The 18,296-nt window shown below is 44.2% G+C and overlaps 2 protein-coding genes across 4 annotated transcripts in view; both read right to left on the bottom strand.

The window, feature by feature from the left end:
• Positions 1-3,403: 3,403 nt before the first annotated feature.
• gtf2a1 (general transcription factor IIA, 1) lies at positions 3,404-11,649 on the bottom strand. 3 transcript variants are annotated; one of them, XM_047573698.1, is made up of 10 exons: positions 11,446-11,649; positions 9,729-9,830; positions 9,254-9,449; positions 8,575-8,639; positions 7,473-7,551; positions 7,256-7,380; positions 6,875-6,979; positions 6,375-6,698; positions 6,116-6,205; positions 3,404-4,990 (listed from the first exon to the last, which is right to left on the bottom strand). In XM_047573698.1, the coding sequence occupies exons 1-10, from the start codon at positions 11,473-11,475 to the stop codon at positions 4,883-4,885; spliced, it is 1,224 nt and encodes a 407-aa protein (XP_047429654.1). In that variant the 5' UTR covers positions 11,476-11,649; the 3' UTR covers positions 3,404-4,882. The 3 variants fall into 3 exon arrangements, with proteins under 3 accessions (XP_047429654.1, XP_047429653.1, XP_047429655.1); XM_047573697.1 differs by having other exon boundaries at positions 8,566-8,639; XM_047573699.1 differs by lacking the exon at positions 11,446-11,649 and adding an exon at positions 9,973-11,429 and having other exon boundaries at positions 8,566-8,639.
• Positions 11,650-13,425: 1,776 nt separating this feature from the next.
• The window catches only part of LOC124998788 (forkhead box protein N3-like), a 63,877-nt gene continuing 59,006 nt past the window's right edge, over positions 13,426-18,296 (bottom strand). Inside the window, exon 6 of the mRNA XM_047573331.1 lies at positions 13,426-17,525. Within this exon, the coding sequence (XP_047429287.1) occupies positions 16,976-17,525 (550 nt within the window). The 3' untranslated portion in view covers positions 13,426-16,975. The remainder of the gene's footprint in view (positions 17,526-18,296) is intronic.

Raw genomic sequence — 18,296 nt, forward strand, 5'->3', positions numbered from 1 at the left:
AACAACAACCCAGCAGTGGACCCTGCAAATGTAAAGCACACAGAGGCGGAGCGTGACGTGTCTGGCTGCGTTCGCGCGGGCCTCCTCCTTCCTTCCACCGCCAGCTAATGTTAACTCACAGTTCACGAGTATGTGCATCTCAAGGCCGATAAAAATCAAAGTCGCTGCGCATTTGTGTGGGTGGGTGTCTGAGTGAACACACGGCGGCCGGGGACGGTGGCATATACCTGTGCTTTTAACAAACCTCTGCTTCCTCTAAAAAGCTTTGCCGTTATCTTGCTGAATTTCACGAGCGTTAGGTTACCGTATGGCCCCAACAATAAAGAGACAGGGCCAAAACAGAGCGGTTGAGATGCGGAGGGAATTTATTTGGACATTCTTCTTGTCGCTGGTTCTCAGGCCTGCCTGATCATTCCTCTCCCGTTATTACAAATAAACCCATCCCCGACCCGTTGCTCAAATAAGCAGGGCGGAGCCCGACGATCCACCTCGCTAGCACCGGATTAGGTTGCTAAACTCATCTGCAGTGGGAAAAGAATGGTGAAAAAGAGCGAACAGAGAAACTGAGGTTTCCATTCTGAGGTTTAGAACAGTCAAAAGTCAAAACCCTCATCAAGTATCCATCCAACTCTCGGTCCTGGGAACATAAAACCCCTGCTTTTATGACGCGACTCCTTGCGTTGTACCGCGGGCCAGTTAACATGGGTGGTTCTCTTGAAGAGTCAAGTCTCTCGCACAAAGCTCTTAAATGACAACCAGAGCGAGCCAGTCAGTGAAAACACTCGTCCTTCTGTTCTCCTGCAAGCAGCTTCAATTATCGGACAGAAATCCTAGGAGTTTCATTTCATCAAACATTTCCCCACTATATACAGTGGACATATACATGACCTACATGTAAAATAAGCTCGAGTGTGCTTTGGCGGTTGCACTCGGTGTCGCTCGGGGCAGACTAGACTACTAACGCACTGATCCTTGTAAAGAGCTGTTTTTGCTTCGGCTTAATATTTTCAAGATTCCCTAATAGAAAGCACAGAAACACTGGGGCCTTAAGCGACTGAGGTGAGCTAGGAATGCAGATTGTCGTACTCTGCAACATAATATCAGAATCTTTTGCCAAAGGTGACTCATCACGACCACATTTCTGCCACATCACTTTCTTCCTGTGACCCAATTTTCGCGTCTCGCATGCAGGTACGGACTTTAGTCACATTAGATTTCCTCGAATCCATAAGCCTTAAATCTAATGCCTTTATGCCTGGGGTGAGCTCAAAACAAACTATGATGCGTCTTCCAATGACATGCAAAGCTTGGATTATACCTACTTCTGCAACAGATCTTCTCAGATCATGACAGCACGGTACATGACAACCGGGACAGAGCGTCTCCAGCGTGTTGGCTAATAAATGTTGACCAACTCTTCATTTTACTGAAACAACTGCAACAAAGAAAGGAGAAAAGATGATTTGATTTTGCGTATGTAGGCAGAAGGAGTTTCGTGTGTTTGCATTTCTGGGGAGCTGTACATCGGGACATGTCATCGACCATGGCATGGTTTGGCCAATGTGGTGGTCTGCACACTTCAACTGAAAATAATACAGCTAAATGCTGATGTGACAAAGGCGCTGGGGAGGTTTCAGAAAGGACGGTGATCCACTATCCCAAAGCAATTCAGACAGAGCGTACTGTCTGCAGAGCCCAGCTTTTACACGACGTCTAACTTCTCTCGAACATTCTGCCCTATGACTCAAAATGACTCGATGTCTTCACAAGGGAAGCAGCTACAAGGAATTCAACCATTATTCATTTTCTTCTACAGCACATGGCATTGTCATTCTTGTAATAGGCCTCTAACGTTGCAGAAGGTGAAGGAAAAAAGGTGTGTTTGGTACTTCCCAATCTCCCCCTCTCCGTTTTCCCATGTAGCTGACTGGCAGTCGCCGCGAGTTAACCGGTAAGCAGAGAAATCCACGGAGTCCAAGCTAGACATCTCCTGGGCCTCGTTACAAGCGCCATCCGCCAGCAGCTCAGGCTCTTATGTCTGAGTGCCCTGGAGTAGCAAGAGGGCCCACTTCATCAGAGGCAGCCAGGGATACATTCTTCCCCTGCTAGGTCTTCCTGAAGTGCGATATACTGTAGGAGTGACAGCCCGCCTCAAATCCACTCACAATCAAGAGCCAAAATATCCATGTAGTTTGTGATTGGGCTTTAATCCCGGACAGCACCACACCTTTATCTCATAATTACCCGAAAGGAAATACGCAGGGATTGGAGGAGTTTGGGTAGGAATTAGATGGGAAAGGCAGGGAGAACGCCCATGCTGTGCAAATTTACAGCCATCCAGACGACGGATTACGGGAGAGTGGAACAGAAGACAGGCTGGGGCAGATTTCGGGTCTCATGCGCATGTTGAATCAGATGCTGGAAGAAGAAAGCGACTGCAACCAGGGGCTCCCCTACCCAATGGGCTCTGAAGCAGCGGTCAGCTACAGAATGTGGATAAAGTTGATTTAAAGAAGAAATTCCTTCTGAGTCTCCTGGATTCTGAGCACCATGCATTTACACTTAAACACCCAGAGAAGTGTAATCGGATTACTAATTTAATAGATGGCTAAAACTAATGAATGAATAACAGTTGAAAACTTTTGAAACAGTTGTTAAAGTAAAATAAATAGCAAAAGTTAATGAAGGGCTGACGTGGTCAGCAGCTTGATTTAAAAACTTCTTCCATTAATATCCACCTTCATGGGAACCACTGCAGTAACATAGCGTCAGGTGTGTGAAGACTGTTTCTAATGCCTGTGCAAAATTAGGATGAAAAACTCATCGCAAAAAAAATTCACTTACATGCGTTTATATTAGCAAAAGACAATTGAATGTATTCAAACCACAACCTTTTCAGTGTTGTTCCAAACTTGATTTAATTTAGAAAAAAAAAAAAAGTAAATGAGGAATATGAATAGTACATTTCCCTAATTATGTGAACAGCAGGTAGAGCACGCACACACACACACGAGAGAGAAACGATTGGAAAGCGGCATACATTTCAAGAGACATTTTTTTCCATCCCATCACTTTTAAATAGCAGAAAACTGAATCAAAGCTCAAAAGGCACACGAGACATCCAAACCGAGCTGAAAACAAAAGACTACACGCTAGTTTGACTTTATAGTTAACCATGTAGAGATGTGTCCCGAAAGCCGTAGTGCTCTATCGGGCCATCCTCTTTAAACATTTGGCCACCGTCTACGCAAAAGTGACAATTTCTTTGTGTATGAAACAAAACAAACCCACATTGTTCCAAGTAAAGCATGTGTGTGAAAATGTAAGAGAAACTGTTCGTCACTTCTCCTTTCAATGCGTTGAAGCACACAAGTCTCAACCAACAACCACGTCGACACAACAGTCAAAAACACGTATACTTTATTTCAAATTGCTGCAACAGGGGCACTAAAAACAAACTGCAGAGAAACACACAGGCCCCCCCGAGTTAAACTCACCCCGATAGAAAATATTCTCATTTTAAAAGTCATGAATAAAATGAAAGCACAGGAGAACACATGGTGGACGAAATGATTTGAAACACAGCGTTGCTTAGCTTTTGTCCAACCAACAGAAAAAAAAGGAACACTTATAAGATTATAAGAGCACAGTCTGGTACGGCTTTCCAACCTTTCAAAAAAAAAAAAAAAAAAAAAAAAAAAATAGAACATTTGATGAACTTTCAGGAATAAATAGGGAAATGGGGAAAAAAAAAAAACGCCGCTGCCCTCACTGCTTGAGCTGACGTTTTCAGATTACAGGATGTGCAAGAGAAGAAACCAATACATTTCCAGGGAAAGCGGTGACACACTCACACACACGGACAGAAGAGAGAAGAACGCTGTGGCTATTGATTAATTGGACTGACCGACTTCACAACACATTGATAAATTGACAGTGCAAAATTTCAGGCGGCTGCAGGGAACTAAAATGAGAGCAAAGGAGATACACCAACAGGACAAACTTTCGGATGTTTTGTACAGTTCCTAAATATATTCATTGATTTTTTTTTTTTCTCGTGTTTTAGGATAAAGATGGAATGAAACTCCAGAAAAGTCAGCGGGAAAAAAAAACAACACAACAGTATTTTTGGATTCAGCACTGCTTAGATTAAAAAAAATGCCAACTATAAGTCATTTTAAGATGAATGTAATCTTTCCTTCTGGTTCTTAACCCTTCATCAAAGAGGTTTTTTTAAAAAAAAGTTTAAAACAATAATAGATTAACTACATAAAATGCTCTGGAGCACCATTTTCAAAAACATGAATTGAGACAGAATTATGAACAAATATTAGAAGCCAAAAGGTGATTCTGGTCATTCTAAAGGCAGCGATCTTGACTGGTGGCACTAAGTTTGGACTTAAATGTAGACACGAGTCAATCCAGTCAACCGACTACAGTGCATTACAAAAGGTGTTTCTCATCTATGGTGTTCTAACGAATGAGCTCTGACCTCCTGTGGCAGGGCAGGTCAGCTCGCCTGGTCCACTACACCTGTGTGACGTGAAATGCTTACTTTCTGAAGTATGTGAATTCTCTCAGGAAAAGGGCAGAGAAGCCTGGAAGAAGAAAAAAACAAAAGAAACAATGCTCTGTTCACGGGATTTCCCTCCCCCTGTAGGTTTCTCATCCCGCAAGGCTAGTCGAGTGTTTTTGACGACACCCAGGTTTTACAGTACCTCACAGTCCTTTGGGTTTGTCAGAGTTCTCAAAGACTCAGAAGTAGTTTCCTGAATGAATCCAGTCACAGGATATGGAAGGATGCTGAAGTGTCTGTTAACTGGATAGAAGGAGTTACAGAGTTCCTGCTCCTGTTGCTTTGTCTGTTTGTTTTTTTTCTACTTCACCACTCGGCGTCACCGATGGCTTTGGAGAAGACATAGTCTCTCCCGTTCAGATTCATGATTCCGTCCTTCAGGTGGAATTTCCATTTGTTCTTACTCCTGTGGATCTGGGGAGTTGAGAGAAGGAAATGAATGTTGTGGGCGTCAAGGACAGATGGACACCGTTTCAGCTTACAGTGGACACAGTCTCTAATGTCTTCAGCCCATGCACACAGACGACTCAGTCAGACACACACGGCACACTGTGATATTAACCAGTGTTGACCTTTATTCACAGTGAATTAGCATCAAATAGTGCTGTAATACACCTACTGCCACATGATACTGGCAATCAAAGACTGAGCTCAAGGCATGAAGGAGAAACGGTGCTAATATCCAGCGGTAACGGTACAATGAAGGGCTGTGAAATGCCTCTTTGACCTGAGCTGAGATGGAAGCTGCCATGAAAACAAGTTTGAAAGACATTGGTCTGTCCTTTACGCCGGGCTCAGACTACAGGGGCTTTGCATCAATCAGTCTCCTCTTCTGAAAATTATGAGTAGGGATCCAGTTTGGACCTTGTCTGGTACTACGGTTGACCCTGGTTATCTGGTGATGTGGGGATCGACAGACTCACCGGAGGCCAACAAGAGGGATACATCTACGAGGACACAGGGCGTGTTGTCAAGCAACAACAAATATTCTAGCCCATGAGGCCAAAGTTGGCTTGAATCCCACTGTTCTGGCACTAGTCCTTCAATTTATATTAATAAAAGCTTTTCCTTTGGGAAATCTACTTAGTTTTAAACGTCTACGTGCTCATAAAAAATGCTTGCAACTTGCAAATACATTGGACAGCAGTGCTGCCAATAGCGCTATGTGCCGAGAGTCCTCATCGAGTTTTCATTTGACACAACAATGGATTCCCTGGCACTGACCATCAAGCATGACTCCGATCAGACTCACTGCAATAGTCCACGGTGTTATTTTGTTGTTCTGAGGTCAGGAAATGTCTAGATGCTTTCTGTTGATGTTCTCATGAATAGCAGATGTGCCCCTGCGGTAGTTCTTTTTGGCCTTTTCAGATTAAGTTTTATTTTGAGCACACCTGGGAGCAGGAGGTGCCGTAACTGAAGATGGACACCTTGATGTATTCCACGTCTTCATCTAGTCCAATACAAGCCCTTCCATATTTAAGCGCACAGGTTGGTTTTGCTGCATTGTATGGTCTCACAGAATAAGCCATTTCCTACCTTGTCGTACTGGCACACCACTACATTCTCTGTATCAAACAGCTCCTGGTCCTCTTCATCGCTCACATCGTCCCCGCTGTTCAGCGGCTCCTGATGAGGAAACCAAACCAACAGTTTAATGCAAGTTCTCTGACGTTCTCACCAAATTAGATAAGACTGCCTCGGGCTTCTGGTTTATGCAAAACTAAAGCACAAACAAACACACTGAACGAAATGCTAATAATCCTCAACAGTATCGATAGTAACTTCTTCTGCTCACCTCTTCAACCTGCCCATCCTCTCCACCGTCCTTGTCTTTTTCCTCCTCGTCGTCTTCGTCATACTCCTCCTCTTCGTCTTCGTCCTCTTCCGAGGAGGTGTCTCCGGTTCCATCTACCTGCAGCATCATGGGCGGCTGTTGCGCCTGAGGCTGAGCTTGGGGTTGAGCCTGTTGCTGGGCCTGGGGCTGCGGTTGGGCCTGTTGTGCAGCTGCACCCTGGGCCTGCTGGACCTGCTGGACCTGCTGGACCTGCTGGACCTGCTGGACCTGAGCTGCTGTTGCTGCCTGACCAGGCTGTGGTGCCATAGCCGTTGCCTGCATCACCTGATGGGACATGGAAGCCAGGAGGAAAACAAAAACTTAAGTCCAACGCACCAGAGATAACTTACAATCTAAGACTAGCACACACAGAAACATACAATGGGAGATAAAAGGCTGTTGAAATTGTGTAGGAAAAAAAAAACACAATATAGGAGACAGCAGGGTCCTGAAGTTCTGACCTGTGTATTGCCTTGGACTTTGTTTCCCGGAGCTAAGACAATCTGCTGCGGCTGTATGATGACTCCTGTTTGCTGAGGCAGGCCTCCCTGCAGAGGAGTCAGGACCTGGAAAAGAATTAAACAGACATTTAATGTAAGCTCCCAGCTATTAATTTATATTAAAGGGAAATTATATCTCAAAATCTAGAAGGTTGTCCTGGATCTCAACTGATGTGTTGAATGTCACAAATAATTTAGCAAATAAATTAGAATGTTTTCACATATTGTAGTAATTAAACAAGATACATGCAGCTGTGGAGCTGCATTCTAGTCGACCTTGTGTTCAATTAGTTTTTTTTGACATTGTTTTATGGAGTCTCTTCTCTGTGTGACGGGTCTCACCTGCTGTATGACCGGTGCCTGTACACCACCAGGCTGCATCTGCTGCTGCAGGAGGATCTGCTGCTGGGGCTGTTGGATGATGTATTGAGCCCCATTGGCAGCACGGACCACCTGCAGGATCTGACCTAAGACGTGACAAAACAGAGGCAGTTTATAATATGAACGGTCACAGGTTTCATAGAGAACCGATGCAGAGCTCAACGTGTGTGAGTGTTACCTTGACTGGTGATGAGCTGTTGGTATGGGGTGACAGCTCCTGTGGGCAGAGCAAGGGTTGCTGCGGTAGCTGCTGCACTCTACAGGAGAAAAGGAGAACACACATACAGCACATTAGTGATTGAAACAAGACGGCAAGGAAGTCACACTTAATCCTGGTAATGTTGTACCTGGACTGTGTTAAGTTATGTTTGTTATATTTGTTTTGGCAGTCTGTGGCGGCTGGATGGTGGCCCATGAAACAGTTTGGTGTTTTTTTTTTTTTTAAAGCAAGAAACAACATCAGCATAGACAGCTTAAGCATCCTCACTTAAATATTAAAATCGGTTCACAGTTCAAGTACTAATAGTCATATTCCCTTGGCTGCCATAAAAGCAGCATTTATGTATTTGAACCCACTTGTTTTTATCTGCCAGGCTTATTGGTGGAAGATGAGCAATTTGCAAGTGAAGCTTGAAAATGGTGTTTGAGGATTAAGGAAGGGAGAAAAAAAAAAGCAGCACAGATGTAAGCCACGACAATAACAGATGGCATGTGGAACAAAAGTGTTGTTGAGAGAAGGAAGTACAAGAAGGAAGGAAAGAGTTCATCGTGCCAAAATTGATACTGATGAAGGAAAGTTGTGTTAGCAGTGTGTATGAGACACAGCATGAGCATGTTAGAGGGTGCACGATTGCAGGCTTCATCTCAACTTTAATACACCTCTCTGTCTCTGTAAGCTACCAAAAACTCTCAAAGGGTCTTTCTTCTCCTCTGTTCTCTTGCTTTCCGTGTCCCTGTGACTCATCTGTCTTTTACTAAACTGCTCATTCTGCTCTGAGGAACAGGCTGGCAGAGATACATCGAGATCTATTGCCATCGTCTTTCTGGCTGATTACTCTATATCCACATAAAATGTGCAGCACATCTCTGATCATTGCTGTGTGTAGATCAGATGAATTTATTCTAATCCCTGCGCCCCCACAACTGTAACGTGTCAGTGTGATATGACTGGTTATAGTTTAGTACCACTACTCCAAAATGTTTATCATGAGCACAAAGTCCTAAATAATAATAACAATAATAATAATAATATAAATTTGATTGGTACATACTCTACTCACCATCCCCGTAGCACTCATGTGCTGTAGCATCTTCGTATCCTGTACAATGACTTGCTGCTGGGGAGCTGTGAAGAGAATCATATTCAGGTCAAACTGTGATATCCTGGAAATGGCTCATAATATCCTGAGTGAAAATGCTCTTAAAATCTCATATTGAGCAGAATGAGCTAATGTGGTGAAGATTCGGGATAATGGCACTGGTGCTGATGCAAACGACAGTAACCGGACCGAAAAAGCAACGCAGATTTCAGTGCCACTGAATTTTTAATTACCACCCAATGAGCTCTGTTTCTGTGTCGACGCTACTCAGGATGTCGCGTCAGTTTTTCACCTGCGTGGATGGAAGTGAACCTTCAAAGCCAAGAAATGTGGCATCTATGATAACATGCAAGACCCCATGCCACTGTTTTTATTAGAGTTTGATGTGAAATTTCTTTTATATTGGTTAATTTATTTCTCTGTCTTATATGTATTTATATTATTTAGATGAATATTCACAAAAAATATAAAAAGCACCGTCTTTAGAATTTGTATGTTCTCCATTTTTAAGCACTGGCACCTTTTAAAAGTACCAGTTTGGCACTGGTGTTGGATGCAACAAAAAAAAAGGCATTTCCAGATGCTTAATGTATACACCCGTTGAAAATTGTTTCAAACGCTGCATGCCATGTTGACCCACCTTGCTGCTGCTGGGTGGGGAGCATGACTTGCTGGGTCTGCTGTGGTTGGGTCACCTGCTGGACTTGCTGGACCTGCTGCACTTGTTGAACCTGCTGAGCCTGCTGCATTTGCTGCTGAGCGGCCTGAAGGGCTGCCTGCTCCTCAGTGTGGAAGCCCTCCACTGCCTTGGACTGCAACAGCTTGTTCTCCCATAGCTGTGGGGTCAGATGCAAGACGGGGGCCACAAACACAGTGCTGTCAGTAGGCACTTAGAATGTGTTAAATCCTTTTTTTTTTTTTTTAAACACACTAAACTACATGTTTAGTTTGTAGCACAGGTGAAATGAGCGGCCGTTTAAAAGCATCTACTTCCTGAAATACACCAAATTGCAAAAATGAATCTCAGCAAACTTGTGCCACAGTGATGTTTCCCCAATCGACACGGCCACACGGGATCAATATCGGTAAAGGGGGGAGTGGGGGGGGGGTGTTACCGTTTTCAGCTCCAGGAGAACTTGCTCGTCCACCCCCTCATCCAGGAACAGCTCCCGCACCTCGTTGATCACATCCTCAATCACAGACTTGTATAGTCTAGGCTACGAGGAAACAAAACGAAACAAAAATATTTATTTAGTGCTGTCAGTGTACATGACCTTTACATTTCACATTCAAAAGACAAACTGGGGCATAAAATGTATTGATGTAATATATTTAATAGGGACACATAGTGGCTCCTACCTGCCATAACAGCAATAGATATGCAACATGCCATGCTGTGCATTACATTAAATTAATGTTTGACAAATAGCCATTAATTGGCATGGTCCCATCTAATGTATTGTCGTTTACAGGCAGCACTACTGTAAAGCTGCTCCAGTGTAATCTCGGAGCTTCAGCCATTGCGTGATTGCGCTAATCCATATGAACTAGCTGTGCACGTCCTCCTGTCACGGTGTCCCTCCGGGACGGTGCGTGACATTCGTGGACTTCCAACGAGAAACGAGTTGCGTTTACGGGTCTACAAAGCCACTCCGGCGGGCAGGACACAGCGCGACCACGTCAACCTAAAGGCGGCACCCAGAGACACGCATGCAGGCCACCGCACTGCCCCGATGTCCGCAGCACAGACCTCGGTCTCTCCTTCCCTCCCCCTCGGCCCGTCTGCTCCTCCACTATTTAAAGCACAGTCTGGTGTTTATATGTAGAGCCGGTGACGTAGCGTCGAGTAGCACCTTCCCATCCCGGGCAGTCTATATTAGAGAGCCAATATGGCTGTATAAAACCAGGCAGCGGAAAGGAGGAGGGCCAGAACCGAGAGAAACAGAGAGGGGAGACGTGGAAGCCATTTTACTGAGCGGCAAACTGCGCGCCCGACAGTCTTTTACACGTTATGTGGCGGAATGTAAATGATTTTTTTTTTCCTCTTTTTTTTTTTTTCGGTGTTTCGGCTTTGGTTAAACAGTTTGGCTTTGTCGGCAGGGAGCAGGATAAATTTGATATGATATGGGTAGAAAGAAGAAGTGGCTTGGGACGGCTACCCTGCCTTCTGCTCGTGGAATGGTGGACAATGATGAGGCAGTCGACTGAGCGTTGACGACTTTAGCTTATAAAGGAGACTTTAATATTAAAAAAATAAAATTAAAATAAGCGTAATTCTCTCGCAGTGGATGATGACAATGTGCTTTGCGTACGTCTGTATTCCACGACATCTATTTAGCCATGTATCCTTTCGTACCAAACACAAGCAATGAGCCTCAACTAATGTAGCAGCACAAAAGCGTCCAATAACCCACAAATTAAAAATAATATAGCCATACACGTAATTTCACCACACTATGATGAACCGCAGACCTCAATAACAACTAGTGAAAGGTCCAACCTGAAAACCAGCCAACTTGCAACTTAAAATGGCATTTTCACCACTAGACCTGTACTCCATATGCACTATTTTCAGATACTAAACAACATAGTGCCCCTCCAAAGCAAGCCGTTTCTGCTGTAAAATGGTAGAATATGAAATTACTATGTAGTTTCGAAAACTGCTTATAATGGCCGACTGACTGAATTTAAATATTTTAGGTGGATAGAACAGTTAAGTGTTTGCTAAAGCAGATTCATTTTACTGCAATGAATAAAAGCAGCTCGTCGACAGCTTTCCAGTAACTTTACCCCCATTTTCCCCTTTGACAGTCCTTAGAGATTGATCCTTACCACTGAGTTCGAGTTAGCCGAGCTCGCCATTATACGCGTAGGCGAAATGGGCGAGAAACAGAGCCAAAAATTACGGAAAACAAATTAAAACAACTGGGAACGATATTTTAAAACAGCCGGCATTACTTTTGTAAATAAAACACAGTTTCAGCGGTCTTATTTACAATCCCGGGCTGCGACTCCCCAGCCGTCCTCCTTCCGTCGTTGTCCTGCTTTATATACTGAGCGAAGGAGCTGCGAGTGCGCGAGACATAGGGCAGGGTCAAATCTCAGATTGCGCGAGATTTCGTGAGAATGACCAATCATTTCAGCTGTGGCTGCTGGGAAATGAAGTCTATTGGAGCTTACCGGTAAATAAATATGGATTGATCGTATTAGCTTACTAATACGCTGTGATCTTGTTTACTGAATTCAAGCGTTCCTGTCCATGCAATAGTCTATAATATAATATAATATAATATAATAGTTCACGTTGGTCAATTGATTGATTTAAGTAGTTATTAAATTGAAATGCTTTTAATGCAGTAGTATTAAGTAGTAGTATTAAGACCCTGTAAAGAATCTGAATTGGGAAACGTTAACTGTGCGTCTAAATGTGCTTCTCTGTGTGTCCCTCATTTTTTCCATTTTAACATTTTATGTAGTAACGCAACTTCACCACAAGAGTGTGATCACGCCACATGCTAGGAAAAGGGAGCCCTCTCTAATTCCAGGGCACCGACGCACACATACAAACACACAATCCACCGACTTCCTGCAGCACGCAACTATTTCACGTGTTGTTCAGTAATGGCAGATTTAAGTGGATTTTTACATGAGCAACATCCATACGTCTCGTCCGCGTAAAACACACGCGCCCTCGGCGTCGGGGAAAAAATTACGAAAACAATAAAGCTTTGCAATAAATGAGAGCTGACAAGAGAACGTTACCTCCACTTCTGTCTCCATGGAAACTTGCCTGGCTGGTCATTCTGTGGATATGGATGATATAGACTGGAGAACGAACGGCTCTCTGTGCATCAACCCACTTAACACTTCAGCATGGCTCCTTCAACATGGAACGACACAACATGTGAATTCATTTCATTCATTTACCTGAGATAAAAAATTATCCTGATTACGATGAATCTTTTGAATTCACTTGTAACCTTTTTCTTTGGAAAAAGAAGGAAAAAAAAGAAGTGATATGAAAAACATGTTAGGGGACCTGCACGCTCGTAAATCTACCAGACGTGATCACACATACAGCCTTGGCTGCTACCTTTGAGCCTCCTTGTAACTGATGCCCTCTAAAGATCTGGAGAATACACACTTTTCCCCCCCCCCCTCAACCCTCCCACCCCACCCCGTCTTCTTTGCTGTAGTTGCATAGCAACAGAGGAGCTGCTAGCTCCAGTTGTGTTGTGGTGGGAGCGTGCTGCACAGGGAGGCACTGGCTCAAGATTAAGCCGGTCTCTGCTTCAATTATGAATGGGCTTCCACTGCCACACGGCTCCAAAATGGCACCGCTCAGATTGATAAGACATTGAGGAACTCTTTGGTACACTTAACTCTTCTAGTTCGCTCCCCAAGGGGCGAGCCGAGTCCGACTTTAATCGGAAGTATTGAACTTAAATGATTAGAGGAAGTAAATGAATAATTAACTGGTGGGAGAGGCATGGTTATGATAAGACCCTTGTTGATGGGAGTATGTGAGGTTAATGATTGGGGTCAGCCTTGAGAGCAAATTAAAGAGTCCACAGCCTCACAAAGCCAGCACTTTACCAGTAAATGGGGTTTACTGTGAGGTGCCCGCTGAAGTGGTGTAAAAGGAAAGGGCTCAGAATGACCGCTATGCTTTCTAGTAATTGTTAAATTGGAGAAAATCCTACAGTGCTCTTGTCAGGTCACACAGCACGCGTCCACATCTACGGACGAACCTGGATCTTCCATTTCCTCCCTGTGGGATCCATCCATGGAAAAATAACAGTCAAAGCAATCTTCTGCAACTTGTATTTTTTTTATTATTGCAACCAACTGGAAGACAATACATCACATAAACATCATTGTAGTTTTTCAGAAAATGGAAAACAAAATAAAACGACATTTATATATTTTTTGCCACGGTATTGGACAACGTTGATATTTACATGTAGTGATGAAATAGGTCTTGAAATCATTCTTTGGCAATATGATTGCACAATAAGGAGAAAAACTGAACACTTACTGAAAAGGAACAAAAAAAAAAGAAAAAGAAAAAAGAAAAAACCAACACCTGGGCGTACTCTGCATCACATCTCACAGATCAATAACAGTTTTGCATTTTGACATCTCTAACCTATGGCTTTCCGATACTCAGCTCAGGCAGTCACCGAAGGAAAAAAAAAAAAGATGGCAGTACTGTAGATTATTTTGTCTGAGAGAAAAGCGAAACAAAGGATAAAAAGGCGTCTTAGAACGTATCAACAAATAAAAAAAAATAAAGGATTGGCAACTATTTCTTTTAGAGCATTTAGTAGTGTTTGGCAGGTTTGAAAGAAACACTTGTTTTTCGGGGGCGTTTCAGGCAGTGACGCGTATGTTTTCTTTGCTTTAAAATGTCGCGGGTGAATCTTGTGCGTCGCTCTATATTTTCCGAGACCCGCGGGTCAGGAGTTCACCTCTCCTGCATGTCACCATGTGAGTCAGAGGGGGAGAGAGGGTGGTTGCTAAAGCAACGCATTTCCTCCCCAACAAGCCTCCTGAACACGTTTATTAGTCACCACGGCGGCGGATGGTTACATCAAATACAGCGGAGCGCTTGACCCGGGCCACGGGGGGGGCACTCGGACAGGTATCAGACGAGAGACGGATGGCACACGACAAGAACACTGACAGTGTCTCCTTTCAGCCTATTTTTTCATATGTCGGCATGGGCGCCGTACAAAATGCAAAGCCGGTGATGCATGCTACAGGTGGCGAAAAGACTGGACCGGTGGATGAGGCATGCGTTTGTTTCCCCCCCAGCTCGGCCCCGCTGACGGGGGCTCAGCGTCCATTCGGCTTCCACAAAAACCCGGCTCCACTCTGCTGCTACGACCGGCCTGTGCTGCTTTTTATATATATATATGCGCCGCAACTCTGCAGATGAGGGAGAATTAATACTTTTAGGCAGTCCTGTTTAAGCATACCAAACAGGCCATGGCGGCGCAGCATCTATATCGCCTCCGATGCAAAGGGGTGGCAAAGCTCACGGCTGCCCTTGCGAATTTCAAAAGTGTTTTCATGACCCTAAGAGGGACGTTCACTTTGCAAAGTGGCAAAATGTAAAAGAAAAAAGAAAAAAAAACAGCCTCTAATCTCCAGAAGGAGCCCTCCAGACAAGCTTGGCATCCACAAAGGCTAGTGATTACTTTAATTTAAAAGTACTGTATGGAAATTTAAAAACAAACTTGTCAGTTACCGGTTCTTTTTCCTTTTTTTTAGTTCCTCCCATGTAGCCTTTTTTTACTTTTCTTTTTTTTTTTGAGATATGAGGTTCTTTCAGGACACCTACAAAGTTTTCCCGTGCCAGTCCGGTTCCATACACTTACACTGAACGATGTCGATGGAAAGTAAGGACACATGTACATTTACACACTGGAGAGAGAAACAAAAAAAAAAAAAATCAAATCCAACCAATACTGTTATAAATAAAGACAGGTAAACGTTCTGTCGTGACAACAGAGGTACTGAGGGCAGGCAGGCAGGCAGGCACAATGTTAAAGGGTGTGTGTCCCTGGGCACACAAACTCACACACTCCACAGACGTGTTCTGAAATAACACCGGGGTTAACATTGAACACCGAAAACAAAATTTAAAAAATAAATCACTGTACAGGCAGAAGAAGACGGAAGCCCACCCCTAAGAGGTGATTCAGCTGGCCTACATAGCCTGAACCCGGAGCCCGGAGGTGGCACCCTCGGGCCACTAATTGCAGAGTGATCTCCCACGTTCCTCCCTGAAGACGTGTCTTTGAAAGCCCGCTCAGAAGAAAACTAAACGAAACAAAACGAAAACAAAAAAAAAAAAAAAAATTTTTTTTTTTTTAAAAAAAAGGAGGAAACAAAACAAAACAAAACAAACCTCCAATATAATCACGGGTATAAGAATTGGCGGCAAAACTTTTTTTCTTTCCTCTAGGATCAAGGTTTATATGAAAATAAGTCATGCTTCATGCTAAATACATCGTTTATCTTACATGATCTTTGAATAAAAAAGATTTGCTTCTTATCTTATTTACAAGCACCCATGCAATATAACTGAGAAAGTCCTGCAGGTCAAATTGCTTCAATTAAGAAAGGAAAAAAATAAAATATTTTCTAACCTTTTTACAGAGTTGCCCGCATGGGACAAATTGCTTATATCTTTATGAGGGTAGAGTGAGGGTAAACAGACACAAACAGAAATCTAAACCCACAGTTCATGTATATAGTTCTTTGACGTTGTCAAATGAATAGGAAGTGGTAGCTACTGGTAGCTATGGTATCTATACCAGGTGTCTACGTCTATGGACAGAAGTACGGGGGTGGGGTGGGGGGTGGGGGGGTTCGGGGTTTACATTATGCAACAACAACAACAAAATGAAGGAGATATTGCCTCAGACCCGGCACACTATCCATCTCTATGGTGATAAACATGACCGTTTTTTTCATTTTAATATATTTATTCTTAAATACTATGAGTGCTCTTGAAATAAACCATGTCTTTACCCATGATGCTTTTATTATAAGTGGCGTAAAATAATCTTAAGTGCATGAATATATATCACATTGGGTTTTACATTTATTTTGACACTTAAGGTCACTCTCTTTAGCTCTTTACTACTATGCCTTCGTTTTTGTTTTTTTTTGTTTTTTTGTCAGCTGTCGTTATCGGCTACATGAAGCAACCTGGTCGCTTATCTTTGGCACAGTCTCACATTTGTGCTCGTGGATGTAGGAGAGTGATGCCAGCGAGCGGCTGAGAGGGAAGCCCCGCCCCACCCTCGGCCCCGACCCCACGCGCGCCTCCTCAGGTGGACCCGGGGTCCCGTGGGCTCTGCCGCCGTTGCTGACATCACTGCTAGATTGCTACAGATTCACATAGAAACAAACAGGTAAGACAAACAGCCATCTTCTCTTCCCGTACTGTACTGTACCGTACCGTACCGTACGCTCCTCAGTGTGACTCGGTTCCGTCCCGTTCAGCTTGTCCAAATTAGTGACAAAACATGCTTCTTTTTTTTTTTTTTTTTATGGCTTTCATCCCCTTTTAAACAACAAAAACAACAAAGACACATGAGAAATACCCATTGATGTTAGTGTTGCTGAACATGTAGGAAAACATAGATTTTTGATATTGCCACAAATAAGTAGGATTCACCTAATGCCCTGCAGATAGATAGAGGGAGATGACAAGTGTCCGTTGAGACTAATGCTGTAGTAACGTTACCTGTTGACCTATTTGTGTGTTGTGTATGTGTCTGTGTGTTAATGTGTGCGTGTGTGTGTGTGTGTGTTTGCATGACCGTGTGTTTGTCCTATGTGTGTCTTAGTTTCTCAGGGCCTCTTTCTGCTCCTTCTGGCCCTTGGCGGTGCGGTTTGTGATGTTGTTGAGGCAGGCTCTGACCCCCGCCAGGTGGAGCAGCGACCCCGCCGCCTCCTTCATCTCCTCGTCGTCGCTCTCCGGCGGCTTCTCCACCGCGCGCCGCTTCTTCAGCGGCAGCGTGTCGCTAATGCCCCTCGCTCGGTTTTTGGTCCAGGGCAAACTGCTCCCCGCCAGAGTCCCAGCCCCCGCCCCCGAACTCCGTCTCTGTCCGCGCAGGGGCTGCTGGGAAATGAAGGTAGCGGCGGCAGTGGTGATGTGAGCGTCCAGCGGGATCTCCCGGGGCTCGGGCTTGACGTCTGATTGGATCTCCACGGCGATGATGTCGTCGTCGTCCAGCGGGGAGGAAGGGGCGGCGACCTGGGAGGAACACAGCCTGCTGGGGGACTTGGCGGTGCTGTAGGTGTGATCGTCCTGGAGGTCCTCGCTGCAGAGAGGAGGAGAGTAGCGGGATGGGCTGTCCTGTCCTCGGCTCAGATAATCTCCCAGGGATGATCTGTATGAAGCAAGGACACAGAGAGGGTTGGGGGGGGGGGTATTGTTACTCCTGCTGTCACACTGCCAGCCAGGTGGCCAGCCTGACTCTATTCACTCCACTGAAGCTGCTCCAGTTTGCTCTGCATTTGGCTAGAAAGCAAAAAAAAAAAAAAAAAAAAAAAAAGTTCATCTGATAATCTATCACCCTCAAATAGCCCCCTTGGGGCTCTGTGCACTTTCCTCAGGTCAGATTAAAACCCCGTCTCTAAAATAAAATTAAAAAAAAAGAAAAAAGTCAGCCTTTCCTAGAAACGAGCCGACTCATTTTCAGATTGCCACCTATGCATTTTTCAAACGACCGTGCATCCTGAGCCGTGCTCATTCTTCCTGCGCTCGTGGAACTTGGTCAGCAGATAAAGAACCTTGAAAAGTCACAACACCACGGAGTGACAATTCTGCAGTGAGGCCATTTAACCGCTGTCCACTGTGCATACTGCAACACGCATTTTGCTCTATTAGTCAGGAGATACTTTCCCGTGTAAAGCATTAAAGGACAGGAGGGGGGTATCCTGACAACCTATAAATCAAAAGGAGCTTCTGCGGCGTGCCCTGTCCCCCAGACATTTTTCTCCTTCGCAATGAGAGGGTTAGCATATTAATATCTTATAAGAAAAACATGCAACTCTTACAGTGATCAAATATTCACTGCATACCTTTAGTGAGCCTTTGGGTATGTTTAATTCATTATGCGGTGAAGGCCATCATACTCCTTTGCTCCGCTGATGAATGT

This window comes from Mugil cephalus, chromosome 21 (assembly GCF_022458985.1).
Source record: "Mugil cephalus isolate CIBA_MC_2020 chromosome 21, CIBA_Mcephalus_1.1, whole genome shotgun sequence".
NCBI classification, from domain to species: domain Eukaryota; kingdom Metazoa; phylum Chordata; class Actinopteri; order Mugiliformes; family Mugilidae; genus Mugil; species Mugil cephalus.